General features: G+C 47.9%; 1 protein-coding gene across 5 annotated transcripts in view; it reads left to right on the top strand.

Moving 5' to 3' along the window:
• Positions 1-16,521, top strand: part of CUEDC1 (CUE domain containing 1) — a 1,101,926-nt gene that overhangs the window by 771,822 nt on the left and 313,583 nt on the right. For all 5 annotated transcript variants that reach the window (XM_078679741.1, XM_078679742.1, XM_078679740.1 and 2 more), the window contains one exon: positions 464-1,017. In XM_078679741.1, the coding sequence (XP_078535867.1) occupies positions 730-1,017 (288 nt within the window). In that variant the 5' untranslated portion in view covers positions 464-729. The remainder of the gene's footprint in view (positions 1-463; positions 1,018-16,521) is intronic.

Raw genomic sequence — 16,521 nt, 5'->3', positions numbered from 1 at the left:
GACTGGGGAAACACCTAATTAAAATTTATGGTTCTTTGTGACAAATGTAAACCAGTGATTACTTTTAGTCAAGACCTGCTTTAAACCCATATTTCGAGTAGGGTATGCAGCACTGTCCCATCATCAGATGTTGTTGGGCCAAGTAGTTTCTGCCCATCTGCTGCATTTTCATTGACACCAACCTTAAATGTCACTAACACTTTCAAGTTGATCTAGTTTTTAGTGTATTGCCATTTGCTGGACTAAAGCTTCAATTAAACAAGCCTTGTATCCCTACAACTCCAAGGCCCCAAGTTGTTTCTTTCTAGTAATCAAAACTTATACCCTTACGTTGTTTAACTCGTTTTTAAGTGCCATCATAAAAATACGGTTTAACTGAGATCTCAAATATTTTAAAAACAACTGCTAACAAATGTTTAAATGATATTTATTCTCTCTCATTTCCTAATTTGTTTGTTTATAGATGGAACATGCTTCACGCTCAAAATTAAATGTAGCACCGTGGACGATTTAACCGGAAAAGACATTCAATGTGTGAAGAATCATTCCTGCTGACGTCTTTTGTGGTATTTTCGGAGGAAAGACGGGATTGCTTATGGTAGGATCTGGAGCATGGCTACATAGCATCTTCCTGAATCGCCTCCAGGCACTTCTTTCTTCCCTTGATCGTTTCCCCTGAAAGTTGGTGAATTTTAAAAAGTAAACATTTTTCAAAAACAGGTATCAAAAATGACAAGTCTGTTCCGTCGGAGCAGTAGCAATGGCAGCTCAAGGAGTGCATCGGCGCAAGAACTCAACAACAGCCGACCTGCAAGGCAGGTTCGAAGACTGGAATTTAACCAGGCCATGGAGGATTTTAAGACAATGTTCCCAAATATGGAATATGACATTATTGAGTGTGTTCTGAGGGCTAATAATGGTGCTGTGGATGCCACTATTGACCAGTTGCTCCAGATGAGTCTAGATGGGGGTGGATATGATGACAGTTCGGACTCCGATGATAGTATTCCTCCTGAGGTAAGTGTATTTTCATTCATCTTATGTGTGACATCGCCGTACTATTGTAACTGTATCATGCAGCTGTTAAGATTTCACAAAATATCACGTCACAGATTGTATTGTGTTTTGTCATGTTTGCTTGGCAACAGAAACATTGAGTCAATGGGAATACGGCCTTTAACGCTTGACACTTACTACAAGTAACTGTGGAAATATGTTTAACGTCCTTCTCGTTTAGTAAATTGAAGAATAATCTATATTGTAATAATTACCCGTGTTTTTGCTATAACCCAATTGTCAACACAGCCGTGTCTTTAGTCGAAAAGCCACAGTTTCCCATATGGTATCGAATTCTGAAAGACATAGGAAAGGACGACAGTCACAACTGGTTGGTTGAGATGAGGAAATTAAAATGTATCCTTCATTTTTTTAGGGAATAAAAAATAAAAAGCAAAGAGGACAGACCAACAAATACTATTCAGTACTAGACTGTGATATACCTTATATCCAGGTGTCAGGATTTAAATAATCATCAGCAGTAAATTCTAAGAAAAAACATACATAACTTGGCAATCTTAGAAAGGCTGATCGCAGTTTAATAACTGGTATTTCTTTCTTTCTAAGCGTGCTATTCCACTAGACTGTGTCAATGTGCTGTACAGCATACAAAACTTGGAATTGCTTTCTTGAAACATGAGTTAATTCAGTTAACAGAGACAAACTGGAAGTCAGTACATTTCTGTTAAGGGAAGAGTCCGGGATGGTGGGTGGAGAGCACTAAATGTTACGACTTTAGGAAAATAAGAAGAGGTGAAACACATGTAAGAACCAGTGTGGAAAGGAAGAGGCACATACAAGGGGAGAGGTAAAGATGAATGTGAGGATAATGGGAAAGGGGAACGTAAGTGATATGATGAGTTTTTAAGATTGTATTTTAGAATATGAAATGTATTGTACATTCCATCTGCCCCAGTCCAAGAGTTCACTGAGTAGCGATCAAATGGGTCTTTGACTTATTTCCAGCAACAGACCGACTTATTACTGATGTACCATCTGCCATCCCGCTAACAGTCCATTATGTACGAACACCATTATTACAGTTGGTATGACTTGTGATGAAATATTTGGTACCACCAGTGACAGGCATTGGGTATATGTAGAGTGTTTGCTGTCAACCTTCTTGATGAGATTTGTTTGCCTGTTATGAAATAGTGGTGGTGCTCTTGTGTCCCTAACCCCCAGACCTATCCATAAAGCTGCATGATGAGTGTAGGTGTTTTTGAGACATTTAAAACTCGGGAGCTTAATGCGTGCATTCTGTACAAATGGTTCACAAAGTCACAGCAATTAAGTGTGATAAAATAGAGAAGTAAAAGTGCAGTAGGTGTGAACATTAGAAAATGCTATGCAGCCGGGCTTGAAGCTGGAACTGTTATGTGATAAACAGACATTGGACATGAGATTACCGAGATCACAGGTTTGTTGCAATGCAAGGTATTAGCTGCTACAAATCTACATTTTCTATTGGACATATCTCACCCACAAATATTTCATAAAATATACTCTGGGAACCCTAAGCAGTGTGTTGTGATGAGTCACGGAGGCAACCACTGTTTGAAAAAGGTTTAATGGCAGCAAGTCAGCAAGAGCAGCCCATCAACACAGTGTCCAAGATGTGACGAGCAGAGAGTGTATTTTTATCATGTGGTATGACACTGCCCAGTGGTATTGGACTTTTGTATGATGGTATCAAAGCTCACTGGCAGGACAATCAAATGTGAACCAAAGGGTTACATGTTGGGTGTTTTTCCTAGGCCCTCAAGCTGTATTGCTACAGCCTTCTGATGTTCTGGTCCTGACCAGGGCTAATAGGTTGCATGAGGTCATAAATGAGCCGAAGCGGAATGTCTGTGTTGGGCGATATCACAACATCTATAGAATGTTCCAATATTGCTTCCAGATGGGCTGTAATTTTGCCTTAACTGGTGGTTTGCTTTTATCTTTGCATGCCTTAAGACCATTGATCTGATCCGTTCTGAAATTAATGTCTCTTCTTTTGACTTTACTAGTGTAATTCATGCTATAATCCTATTTTCTCATAACCTGTTTCTAGTTCCTCATATGGTTTCTGGATGCTGAATGTCTGATAATCAATCAATCAATCAAAGACATTTATAGAGCGCACTACCTACCCGTGGGGTCTCAAGGCGCTGGGGGGAGGGGGGTGCCGTTACTGCTCGAACAGCCAGGTCTTCAGCTTCTTCCTGAAGGCGAGGTGGTCTTGGGTCAGGCGCAGATCGGTAGGGAGGGAGTTCCAGGTCTTGGCGGCCAGGTAGGAGAAGGACCTTCCTCCTGTTGTCGCTCTTCGGATGCGGGGGACGGCGGCGAGGGCGTGGTTGGCTGAACGGAGGTGGCGTTTGGGAGCGTAGAAGTTGATTCGGTTGTTGAGGTAGCTCGGGCCTTGGTCGTGTAGGGCTTTGTGTGCGTGGGTGAGGAGGCGGAAGGTGATTCTTTTGTTGACGGGGAGCCAATGCAGGTCTCTGAGATGTCCGGAGATGTGGCTGGTTCGTGGGATGTCGAGGATGAGTCTGGCTGAGGCGTTCTGGATCCGCTGGAGTCTTTTCTGGAGCTTGGCGGTGGTACCGGCGTAGAGGGCGTTGCCGTAGTCCAGTCGACTGGTGACGAGGGCCTGGGTGACGGTCTTCCTGGTCTCGGTGGGGATCCACCAGAAGATCTTCCGTAGCATGCGTAGGATGTTGAAGCACGCCGAGGAGACGGAGTTGACTTGCCTGGTCATGGAGAGGGAGGAGTCCAGGATGAAGCCCAGGTTGCGTGCGTGGTCTGTTGGTTTGGGTGCGGTGCCCAGGGCGGGAGGCCACCAGGAGTCGTCCCAGGCGGAGGGCGAAGAGCCTAGGATGAGGACCTCCGTCTTGTCTGAGTTCAGTTTCAGGCGGCTGGTCGTCATCCACTCGGCTACCTCTTTCATCCCTTCGCGCAGATTGGCTCTGGCGGCGGCGGGGTCGTTGGTCAGGGAGAGGATCAGCTGGGTGTCGTCGGCGTAGGAGATTATGTTGAGGTTGTGTTGGCGTGCGATGGCCGCGAGGGGGCTCATGTAGACGTTGAAGAGGGTGGGGCTCAGTGAGGATCCTTGAGGGACGCCGCAGATGACTTCGGTGGCCTCTGATTTGTACGGTGGTAGGCGGACTCTCTGTGTTCTTCCGTCGAGGAAGGAGATGATCCATTCCAGAGCCTTCTCTTGGATTCCGACGTTGCTGAGGCGCTGTACTAGGGTGCGGTGGCAGACAGTGTTGAATGCCGCTGAGAGGTCTAGGAGGATGAGGGCCGCTGTTTCTCCGTTGTCCATCAGGGCTCGGATGTCATCGGTGGCGGCGATGAGGGCGGTCTCGGTGCTGTGGTTGGCTCGGAAGCCAGACTGTGAGGGGTCGAGGGATCCATTTGTCTCAAGGAAGGCGGCCAGCTGTTTGTTGACGGTCTTCTCGATGACTTTGGCTGGAAACGGGAGGAGCGAGATGGGGCGGTAATTCTTGAGTTCGATGGGATCCGCTGTGGGTTTCTTGAGTAGCGCGCTGAGTTCGGCGTGCTTCCAGCTCTCAGGGAAGATGGCGGTGTCGAAGGATGTGTTGATGATGTCTCGCAGGTGGGGTGCAATGACATCGTCGGCCTTGTTGAAGACGTGGTGGGGGCAGGGGTCGGTCGGAGATCCTGAGTGGATGGAGTTCATCGTGCGGACGGTGTCTTCGGTGCTGATCGGAGTCCAGGCGCGGAGGGTGGTGGTGGGGGGTGGTGGCTCGGTCGTGGTGTGCGTTGGTTGGTTGTTGAAGCTGTTGTGTATGTCCGCGATCTTGTTGTGGAAGTATGAGGCGAGGGAGTTGCAGAGGTCTTGCGATGGGGTGGTGTTGTTGTTTCCTGCGCTGGGGTTGGAGAGCTCTTTCACGATGTTGAAGAGTTCCTTGCAGTTGTGTGCGTTGTTGTCCAGCCGGTCCTTGAATGCAGTTTTCTTGGCGGCGCGGATCAGCTGGTGGTGCTTCCGGATGGCAAGCTTGAAGGTGGTCCTGTTGTCCGGTGTTGGTTCCCTTCTCCAGACTTTCTCGAGGGCTCGGCAGTTCTTCTTGGAGCTCTTGAGTTCGTCGGAGAACCATGGGGCTTTCTTGCTGCCGGGTCTGCTGGGCGGGGTCCTCAGTGGGGCGAGCTCGTCCGCGCAGTTGCTGATCCACTTCGTGAGGTTGTCTGCGGCCTGGCTGGGGTTCGCTGAGCTGGCCGGAGGGTGCTGGCTCAAGGAGGTGGCGAGCTGGTCGGCTGTGATCTTGTTCCAGCTTCTGCGGGCAACCTGTTGCTGGTGGTGGTGGGTCGTCGTTCTTTTGAAGGAGAAGTGGACACAGCTGTGGTCCGTCCATTGAAGCTCTGTGGCGTGGCTGAAGGCGATGTCTGTGCTGGATGAGAAGACTGCGTCGAGTGTGTGTCCGGCGAGGTGGGAGGGGGGTGGACACCAGCTGCTTGAGTCCAAGATTGGCGAGGTTGTCGAGCAGGGTGCTGGTGTTGCGGTCGTTGTTGTTCTAAATGTTTGGTCCACTGGCTGAAGCATTGGATATTGCATTACAGCATTCTGATAGTGTCAGATTTGATGTTGCTGGGCCTCCAGGGACTTTACCACTCCGTATTTTTGTATGTATTATTTATTAGCAACCTACCATCACTTTTATGACTGCAATGATGTATCCATTTGTATTTATGACAAATACTATGTCTTTGTTATATTAAAATAAAATATATTTTGAAAATGTTTAAAAATTAAAAAACAATATAAATGAATTGTGTTGGGAACGGGGGTTGGCGAAAGGGTACTGAGTGAGCCATCCTGGCTCAGGCCGTGCGTGTGTGCGTGTGTGCGCGCGCGTGTGAGTGTGTGTGTGTGTGTGTGCGTGTGTGCGCGTGTGCGCGCGCGCGCGTGTGTGTCTCTGTGTGTGTGTCTCTGTGTGTGTGTGTGTGTGTGTGTGTGTGTGTGTGTGTGTGTGTGTCCAAGCAATTGTAGGACGCACTCGTCACGCTGTTCTGAACCATCCGGTTTATTAATGCATGGCAACCAGCAATTTTGTCCTCGGTTTTACATATCATGGCCGACGCGTTTCGAAGTCTTTTGCTTCTTCTTCATGGGCCGCTGGTGTAACAGTCTCACAGAGTGCTTTGCATGCTTATCTGCCCTCAGTGGGCGTTGCTTCGTGCAACCTCCATTCTGGTGCATGCTGGATACATTAGTCCATTAGCAAGCCTTTATCGACCTCAGTGGGTACTGTGGAGTGTTAAGTACAGCTTACTTTATATTCTTCCCTTCGTAGGGTTCCAAGGATGTTTGCCGGTTCGTTTTTTGCCTGAACAGCTGCGCTGAACTGGTGCCGAAAAGTTCCCACCACAGCCTCTCATTAGTTCTTTGAGATGGTGCAGTCCAACGAGACAGGGCTGTCACGCATGTAGATATTCACCCAAGCAATTTTAGGACAATTTTATATATATATATATATATGGTATGCATGCACAAGTGTCCTACTCCCTTTGATAGTAAATACATTTTTGTGTATGGAAGGAGAAGCGCCACGTTTCCTATTAGCCAACCAAGCTTCCTACCTGGCTTCCTCTAAGTTTTGTCTTGCCATTTACTGTGTGCAATGATTATGCAGTATCTGAGCTTAGGTCGGGCAGGGGACTCAAAACAAACTTTGTTTGCCACGATGTGATGAAAATCTGGGTGTGATAAGGTAAGCATCCCATCCACCTGGAAAACCAACCCTACTGATTTCTTATGGAATCCCAGCAGAGTTTATCTGCAAACTCTCTAACCTACAAGGATACTGTTCACATTCTGTAGTCTACACACACTGCGCACACACAGTATATCACATCATATAGCATGTTTTCAAGGAAAATTGAGTACAATTTCAAACTAGACAGAAGGAAAATCGAAGAGAACATAATCAGGATTATGTACAAGGAGAATCATTAGGTTATTACACTAGGTCTGTGACAAAGTTCTTCAAGGTGGACCATCTCCACTTTGACTTGAAGATTCTTCATTTCCACATTCATTGCTGGTTCTCATCACCATATTGGTAGACGACTAGCCCTTGTAGAGGGCAATCCTGCACACATTCCATATTCCGCCATCTTGTATTCTGTTTCTGAACAATTCTATCACATTACTGTGTGACCTGTGGGACTCTTTGGTCACCTACATTGACCTCTCTTCATTGCACAGGTTTATAAGCCTCAAATCTCATCTTTCCTTCAACTTATTTCTTAACAGTTCTTTCCATCCATTTGCCTTGGTATATCGCTCTACTTGCAACCTCTATATCATTTATCCAACCAGTATAGACCTCTGAGTTTGCTGTCGTGCCCTAAATTGCTCCTAGGGTGCTTCACCTTTAGTGGAAAGTGATGACCACTTGCACACTTCATTTTCTTCTGTAACTCTCTCTCTAAAGCTCCTTCCTGCACTTTTGGCTTTTTGTGAGCCTTCTTTCAAAGTCCTGTTAAACCTTTACAGCATCCCATTTATTTGGGCATGATAAGAACACACATCTACTCTACCAACAAGAAAAGCTTCCATTTTCCTTGAAGCCTGATACCAATCCATATTCACCTGGGATTGCCTTCTTTCTGAAAAATGAAGCTCAGCATTTCACCGCAGTTCCTATGCTAATATCTCCAACTGAAGAAAACCTAGCTTTAGTACTTATCCGTAACAAAAATCAAATACTATGGCCTTGAATATGACAAAAGATATCCATTCAAATTGAATCCTAGGTACTTGATGGTAAAGACTTGTACTTTACATACCTTACATACTATGTTGCTGCTAACAGTCCTACACCGCCATCAAATACATGCAAAGCCTCCAAAAATGAATCTGTAACCTCCCCTTGGTGTGACATGTACCACTACGTTCTACACAAATAAGATCTAATAATCGTTTCCTGATTCAACTTGGAGTAATCAACTTTGTTCCTCAGAATAATAACCAGTAGCTCATCTGTCACCAACTAATAAGCTTTAGTACTTGTACCAGTTCCCCCACCAACCGTCCATTCCTTCTTTACATGTTTGCTTATTCCTTGCATTTCCTGACTATTCTAATCCTAAAACCCATTTCTCCTTTATCTCGCTATATATTCCTCTATATCAGAGCCCCCCTCAGCAAAATGTTTTGAAGTTGGGACCCCCTCTAAAAATATATGGCAAGGATTTGGTGAGTGGGAGGGGAGGCATGATCACAGAGACAGAGATCATGAGCTCATTTCAGGGGTGTTTTTCCGTCACTCGTGGCCCACACTAAATGTGGGACTTGTAAAAAAGTAACAGCATCAATCAGGAACAGAATTGACCAAAACCACTAGGGCTCATATTTGGGGTGCTGTGGGCCCCAATGCACTCCACCTGCTGCACTAATGATGGCTGTAGCCCTGAAGCGTGCAATCTCGTAGTCTTTCACTCCTTCCCCACTCACCATGTCTGACCATTACTTCAATCTCGAAACAAGTCCAGTCTTTTTCTGAAAGAAAATGAGCTACTACATGCAGCCACCCTTTTTGCGCCAAGGGCACCATATGCCTAAGACTAGCAAGAAAAATGAGCCCCATGCGTGGGAACGTCAGGGCAGCACTCACCTTGCTGCAGTCTTCGCCGTGAGGGAAACGGCTTCCATATCCCAGGTGCCTCCAGCCAGCCGCAGTACTAGCCGTGAGGGCAACGGTTCCTGCAACCTCTGTGCTCCCCACGCCGGCACTACAACTCCCAGGTGCCCCGGGGGTCAGGGCGCACCTGTGACGCCACCACAGCGCCCAGAGGCGCTTGAAAAGATCAGAGCGCCGGGAGCTGCGGGGGCAACGTCAGGGTAGCACTCACCTTGCTGCAGTCTTCGCCGTGAGGGAAACGGCTTCCATATCCTAGGTGCCTCCAGCCAGTCGCAGTACTAGCCATGAGGGCACCGGCTCCTGCAACCTCGGTGCTCCCCACGCCGGCACTACAACTCCCAGGTGCCCCGGGGGTCAGGGCGCACCTGTGACGCCACCGCAGGGCCCGGAGGCGCTTGAAAAGTACAGAACGCCTCCCGCACCGCGGGACGCGCACGGGCGGTGCCGGGAGAAGCCCGGGACAAGGGCGGGACCGTCTGTGGCCGTCCGGAGCCGGCAGAGGTCGGGTCGGGTCCCTCCCCTTAACATCTGCTGCCCAGGACCGGAACGGAGAACACTGAGCTAACCAACCCGGTCAGTACAAGGAGGGTTTCGTATGTACTCATTTTTGAGGGGTGAACTGCATCTGGGACTAGAGACGCTTGGGAGCAGCAGTAGGTGGCTGTGACTGTTCGATCTGTGCTGGGGGTAGTGCTTTGGTACCTTGGACCGTTTCGTAGTGACACATAGACCGGTTGTCTATCATAGTATGGCTAGCACGGTCCAAACAAGGTCCTCCAGGCACCCTAAGTGCACCCCCCCAGACCCATTAAAAAATAGCAAGCCTAAAGGAGCCCCGCCTCCAACTTGGGATAAACCAACTGCCATTGACAGAATGTTGCGCAAAGCACTAGGGGAGGTAGCAAATGAGATCGAGCACACGGAGAGACGCTATTCATTAACTCCCCAGATCGATCTCACCACCCAACAACAGGACTCGGAGGCGCAAGCACCCCTATTATATGCCTCACCAGATCTTGGGTTATTTGACGTCCCCTGTGCTCAAGAGGGGTCCCCTCCTGTACAGAAAACATCAATAAGGGGGAAACAACACAAATGGGCAAGACTCTAACAACTAAGGGTAAAAAAACCAGGCGAAAGAGGGTCACCCCAAATAAGGCTCTGTTTGATAACTCTCTCACAGAAGTAAGAGCTCATGGAGGGGATGAATTAAGTACACAAGTGCCCCCAACGTGGGTAGCTCTACTTATATCTGAGCTACAGAACCACATTGAGCAACTTGTCGCCAACCAAACTAAGCTAATTCTTAGTAGGCTGGACAAGGTGGTAACTCTGATAAAAACAAAGGGGTTGGCCTTTGGACCCAGCCATCCACCTCCAAACAACAGCACAGGGGGGGAGGCCACCAGTACCAGCCCAGATATGCCACTAACAAACCTTGCCCAAAACGAACATAATACCGCTGTCACACACACCCCAACCCCTCTGAACGCACAATCATCAGGCCCGCCACAGGCTCCCTCGGGTCTCCCCGCCATTACTGGTGGAGTCACCCAGAGAGCCCCAAAAGGCAACCATCAAGTTATGGTCCATAGACAATCTTCGCCCCCACCCATGACCAAGCGCCAATTAGAATAAATTAAAAACAAGGCAAATCCTAACACCTTAGGAACCCTCAATCTACCTCCTGACGCAGCCCCTTATGTAATCATCTTAACAGGAGTCCCGGAGCTGAAACCATAGCAAATAGAACCATATGGTGAGCTTAAAAATAAGTCCATGTTCTGGTTAAACAAGTGTAGACCCTTGGCAGGCAACGAACAGGGGGGAATAATAATGGTACGCAGGGTGAATTGGTTGGGAAGCAGGCCTAAGGACCATATCGGGGGCTGTGTGGTGGTGAATTTTTGTAACAAGCAAGTCGTTGACCAGATACTAAGGTGGGGCCCAACTACAGATGCAAGTAACATCAGATCTATGCCCCTGAGTTTTTTCTATCCCTGGGGGAATTATAACAGGGGGCGTATTTTAGATGGACAAAGCTGCAGGGAATGGAACCCGGTTGGGTATTCCCGAAGACCCAAATATGTAGCTATGAGGAACCGGGGGGTGATTGACCTCCAGAATAGATCTGACCCTTTGTCGTCCATAGAAGAACTGGACTGACTATGGTCAGACACAAGCACTGAGCAGAGTCAGGGGAGGGATAATAGCTCCATATTAGATATCGTATCTCTAACTCCACAGCGGGGATGCGAGTCAGCACAGAGAGTGGACAACTAGCGGGTAATCACAGCCGAAAGCCCGCAAGCCAAGCCCGTAGTAGAAATAGAAATAACGGGGCTTAACAGTAGAGATGTAAGTACCGAACCAATAAAATCATAGTCCAGCAGAGGTGAATTACACCCCGGCAATTGACAGGAGTGTAAATAATGAATCCATTATATCCTTTGCAAAGAGGCCCGAAAGGCAGGATGGATTAAAACTGATTTCCTGGAATATAGCAGGATTAGCAGCCAAACACGAGGTGCAGGAATGGAGACAATACATCACAGGGTTTCACGTTATATGTCTCCAGGAGACCTGGGCGATTGATCCTAATCCTCTTTTCCTGGAGGGGTATAAGTGTTTCTCCGTCCCTGCCCAAAAATCAGCATCAGGGAGAGCCATGGGTGGGCTTATCATATATGTTGACCTTAAGATAAAAGGGGTTTGATCCAATTTTAACTGCCATCATACAATATGCAGGCCTTGGGCTTCCATTCAAAAGATCTAAACATTACCCTGATCAACTGGTATAACGCTGTGGGAACTAATGGGAAGGGTAATTCATTAAAGGAATTAGACTCCTGCCTAAATACTCAATTGATGGCTGTGAAGTCAGCAGCAGTACCCTCTCTAGTCCTAGTGGGTGATTTTAATTGTCACCTGTGCACAAATCTAAGACCACTTAACAAGGACTGGTCTCGTTGCTCAGTGGAGAAAGGGCCGCATTTTTCACATTCACCCGAAGGGATAGATCTAGACAGGGTGCTGAAAGGCCACAATCTGGTCCACACCATGGACTTGGTGGAATTGGGAAGTGGAGGGGAAATCAATCCCACCTTTAAGGGCAGAGGCTGTCGCTCCTATATTGATTACATTATGGTCTCTAGTATGCTTAAAGCTTGGGTTAAACGAGTAGATATAGAATGGAGCATATACAGTGACCATAACCCGCTTGTGTTAGATCTAATAGGCCCAATTATCAAAAATGTCCCACGAGGTGTAGGTTTTGCAGTGAACGCAACGGATCAGGGGAGGAGGCTTAGATGGGCCAAAATAGATGGGGACACCTTTTATAAACCTCTAATAATCACAGGGGCAGATGCATTTAATGTATGCCTTAATCCCACTATCGAGGGGGCCGCAGTGGTAATCGCTTTCGAAGAGATGGCACACCTCATTGAGGGATTATTACAGTTCCCTAAGAATGGGACTCTTACCCCCACCCCTAGATGGTTTGATAAAGAGTGTTCACAGGCACATAAAGAGCTAAAAGCTAGCCTAAAACTAACCCCTAGAGATACGTCACACATTGCTCAATGCAGGCTGGCATATAAGAAGGCACTAAAAAATCGCAAATTTAGCCTTCCAACCCAGGCTTGGGAAGATCTAAGGGAGGCGGCGGACAGAAGGGATTCAACCAAGTTTTGGAAAATTATAAATAAACCATGTTTCCAGGACCCAAGCACCCCACAGATCTCTAGCACTATTTTGCCCGAGCAATGGTATTCCCACTTTAAAAACCTATATAACCATACGGGCGAAACTAATGACGAGGAGTATGGGCTTAGTTGCACAGCAAGGATTGAGATCACCTTGGGAGAAGTAGAAGGGGCTATCTTGGGTCTAACCAAAAACAAAGCTCCAGGCCCTGATGGCATACCTCCAGATCTATATCTCAGCAAGGTAGAGTTGTGGGCTCCTATCCTCGCGAGGGTTCTGAACGCGGCAGTGGAATTTGGTCTGCCACGCTCTTGGTCCTCTGCGACAATAGTCCCGATATACAAAAAAGGGAACAGGGATGACCCCCAATGCTATCGCCCAATATCTCTGATTGATGTCACGGCGAAGGTGTTGGGGCGTGTCATCCTAAATCGCCTCACAGAATGGGCAGACACCCACGGGATAATAACAGACACGCAATACGGGTTTAGGGAGGGAAGGTCTTCTACGGACCAATGCCTGAACCTCTACTTGCTGACAGCCAAGTACACCATAGCTAGCAAGGAGGCGGTTTACTTGGGGTTCATGGACCTCTCTGCGGCATTCTATCACGTGAACAGAGAGAAGCTATGGGCCCTGATGATAAGCCTCGGGGCGGACCAGGACCTAGTTAACATCCTTAAAGCCTTACATTGGAACACCACTGCCTCGGTTCGCTTCAACTCAGAGGGAGGCAGGACCTCTCCATTCCCATGTAATAGTGGCGTGCGGCAGGGCTGCATTCTAGCGCCTTTTTTATTTTCCCTTTACGTTAATAATCTAAACAGCGAATTATGTAAACTAGGAGTAGATTCCCCGCAAGTAGGTAGCCGTCCAGTTCCCGTCCTGCTCTATGCGGACGATGCGGTGTTGTTAGCCAGAACACCGAGAGGACTACAGAGGCTGATTGATGGATTTGTCAGCTTTATGAACACGTTTGACTTATCAGATAACTTGGACAAATCCTATGTCTTACTGGCGGGGGCCAGACCAGACAGGAAGTTCTCCTACAAGATAGGGACCCACAAAATAGGACAGGTTCAGTCCTTTTCCTATTTAGGTGTATTATTTGATGGGATGTTAAAGTTCAGACTTCTTGTGGAAAAACACTGCTCCAAACTGGTGGCCTTAACTGGGGCTATAATGAGCTACGGTCGCAGGTTGGGCAGATGGTCCCCGGAGCATGTTATGAATCTTTACAGATCAATTTGCTGTGCCAAAACAGCCTACGGGGCAGAAGTTTGGGGCTTTGTAAATATCCAACATATACAGGCGGAGGAAAATAAATTCTACAGAAGGATCCTAAAAGTCCCACATAGTACTCCTGCCTTTATCATACATGAAGAACTTGGAGAAGCCCACATTGAAGACAAAATCAATGTCAGGCCACTTTTGGCCTGGGTGAAGATTTGGTCTAACCCGGAGGCTGTCCTTAGCAGACAAATTATTACAGATTGTCTGAAAAGGGATAAAGGGAGATGTATCCCCTGGTTAAAATATGTAAAGGGCACATTGGAGGATATTGGCTGTAAGAACCTTTTTACCAATCCCGAAACAATTACATCTCAGGATAAAATGAGAGTTAAAAAAATATATGGGGAATGGATAACTCTAAGAAGGGCGATAACTGAAGAAAGCAAACCTACAGTCGCTGCCTATAGTCTACTGAAAAGCGAGAGTAGAATGGAACCCTACCTCTCACAGACCCACAATGCACAGGACAGATTTTTTGTGACCCGTTTTAGGTTCAACCGTTTACACCATTTACTGGCGGATCCCCTAGGTTTTATATTAATGGTTGAACAGAAGGGTACCTGCGGCTGCGACAATAGGTCTCCGCAGGATACCCTTCATTTTGTATTATTATGTTCATTTTATAGACTCCCCAGGTGTAGGTACCTTGTGGGAATTCTGAAAAGTGCAAAGCTCAAACACGCCAAGGCAGCTTTATTGTTCCTGCAAAAAGCTAACGATCCATATACCCTGTGCTGTATTACGAATATTATTAAAATGGCGGTCAGGATCACCGTACAAGTCAGAGGCCTCCGACGTCATCTGCGGCGTCCCCCAAGGATCATCTCTGAGCCCCACCCTCTTCAACGTCTACATGAGCCCCCTCGCGGCCATCGTACGCAAACACAACCTCAGCATAATCTCCTACGCCGACGACACCCAGCTGATCCTCTCCCTGACCCACGACCCCGCCGCCGCCAGAGCCAACCTGCACGAAGGGATGAAAGAGGTAGCCGAGTGGATGACGACCAGCCGCCTGAAGCTGAACTCGGACAAGACGGAGGTCCTCATCCTGGGCTCCTCACCCTCCGCCTGGGACGACTCCTGGTGGCCTCCCGCCCTGGGCACCGCACCCAAACCGGCAGACCATGCACGAAACCTGGGCTTCATCCTGGACTCCTCCCTCTCCATGACCAGGCAAGTCAACAACGTCTCCTCGGCGTGCTTCAACATCCTACGCATGCTACGGAAAATCTTCTGGTGGATCCCCACCGAGACCAGGAAGACCGTCACCCACGCCCTCGTCACCAGCCGACTGGACTACGGCAACGCCCTCTACGCCGGTACCACCGCCAAGCTCCAGAAGAGACTCCAGCGGATCCAGAACGCCTCAGCCAGACTCATCCTCGACATCCCACGAACCAGCCACATCTCCGGACATCTGAGAGACCTTCACTGGCTCCCCGTCAACAAAAGAATCACCTTCCGCCTCCTCACCCACGCACACAAAGCCCTACACGACCAAGGCCCGAGCTACCTCAACAGTCGCGTCAACTTCTACGCTCCGAAACGCCACCTCCGATCAGCCAACCACGCCCTCGCCGCCGTCCCCCGCATCCGAAGAGCGACGACAGGAGGAAGGTCCTTCTCCTACCTGGCCGCCAAGACCTGGAACTCCCTCCCGACCGACCTGCGCCTGACCCAAGACCACCTCTCCTTCAGGAAGAAGCTGAAGACCTGGCTGTTCGAGCAGTAGCGGCCCCCCCCCCCCCCCCCCCCCCCCCAGCGCCTTGAGACCCTACGGGTATGTAGCGCGCTCTATAAGTGCCACTGATTGATTGATTGATCAGGAATTCGTGTGGGAGGAGTTGAATGTTATGTCCGTTAAACAAGTCATCCTTGAAAAATTCAATGTTATGATCTGAGCTGTTTTTAATGTTTTTAACTGTTTTATGCACTTTTATGGTATTTTTTAAATGCCGAATAAAGGAATTTGACTTGACTTGAGCACCAATCCCACTTTCTATTGTAAAACACTCAATTTTGATGAAGTGGCCTCTGGGCAAAAGTGTCACTGTACCGGCTTCACTAATGATAGACACTGCCTTACTGTTGCTTCCGACTATTACTAACAACATGGACTCCCATCTCTCATCATCCTTTTCCCTCCCATCTCTTAGCCACCCTTTCATCTCACCTCTCCGATGCCCAAATGAAGGTGTCCCCTCTGACTTCATTTCCCCTCCCTTGGGCCATTGCTCCAACAAACACTGCCACAGTAGGTATGCCCTCAACCTCCAATGCAACTGCAGCACCAATCATACCTACAGCTCTGTAAGGCTGAATTTTTCATTTAGGATGTGTGCGTGTTTTTAGATGCAGTTACATGAAGGTGAAAAAAATGTAATTAAATGCAGTATATTTTCTTGTTTTTAGGCATGTCTTTGACCCCGACTGCACACTCACTGCCCCTGCCCCTTACCACTCAGTAGCACCGTCATCACACTTTTTTATGGGCTTTAAATGCTGTATGTAAATGAAGACAGCCTGGAATCGTGCATTTTGCGCACTTCCAGGATATATTCATTTTCATGTAATTGCAGACCCATTTGCACCCCCCTGGGAACACATCCACAGCCCCCCAGGGGGGCACGTCCCACAGTTTGACGACCTCTGCTCTATATCATTGTCAGGACACTTTCCCTTTAATCTTGATCTCCACCAATTTTGGCACTTACTCGACTCTTTTAGTCTGCAAACTAGGAATACTTTGTCAAACTTATAATCTTACAAAGCATTCACAAATATTCTAAAATAAACAAAATTGAGCATCTTC

This window comes from Lissotriton helveticus, chromosome 3_1 (assembly GCF_964261635.1).
Source record: "Lissotriton helveticus chromosome 3_1, aLisHel1.1, whole genome shotgun sequence".
In the NCBI taxonomy this organism is placed as follows: Eukaryota; Metazoa; Chordata; class Amphibia; order Caudata; family Salamandridae; genus Lissotriton; species Lissotriton helveticus.
Note: the sequence above shows the minus strand (reverse complement) of the source record. Positions and strands in the feature narration are given on the sequence as shown.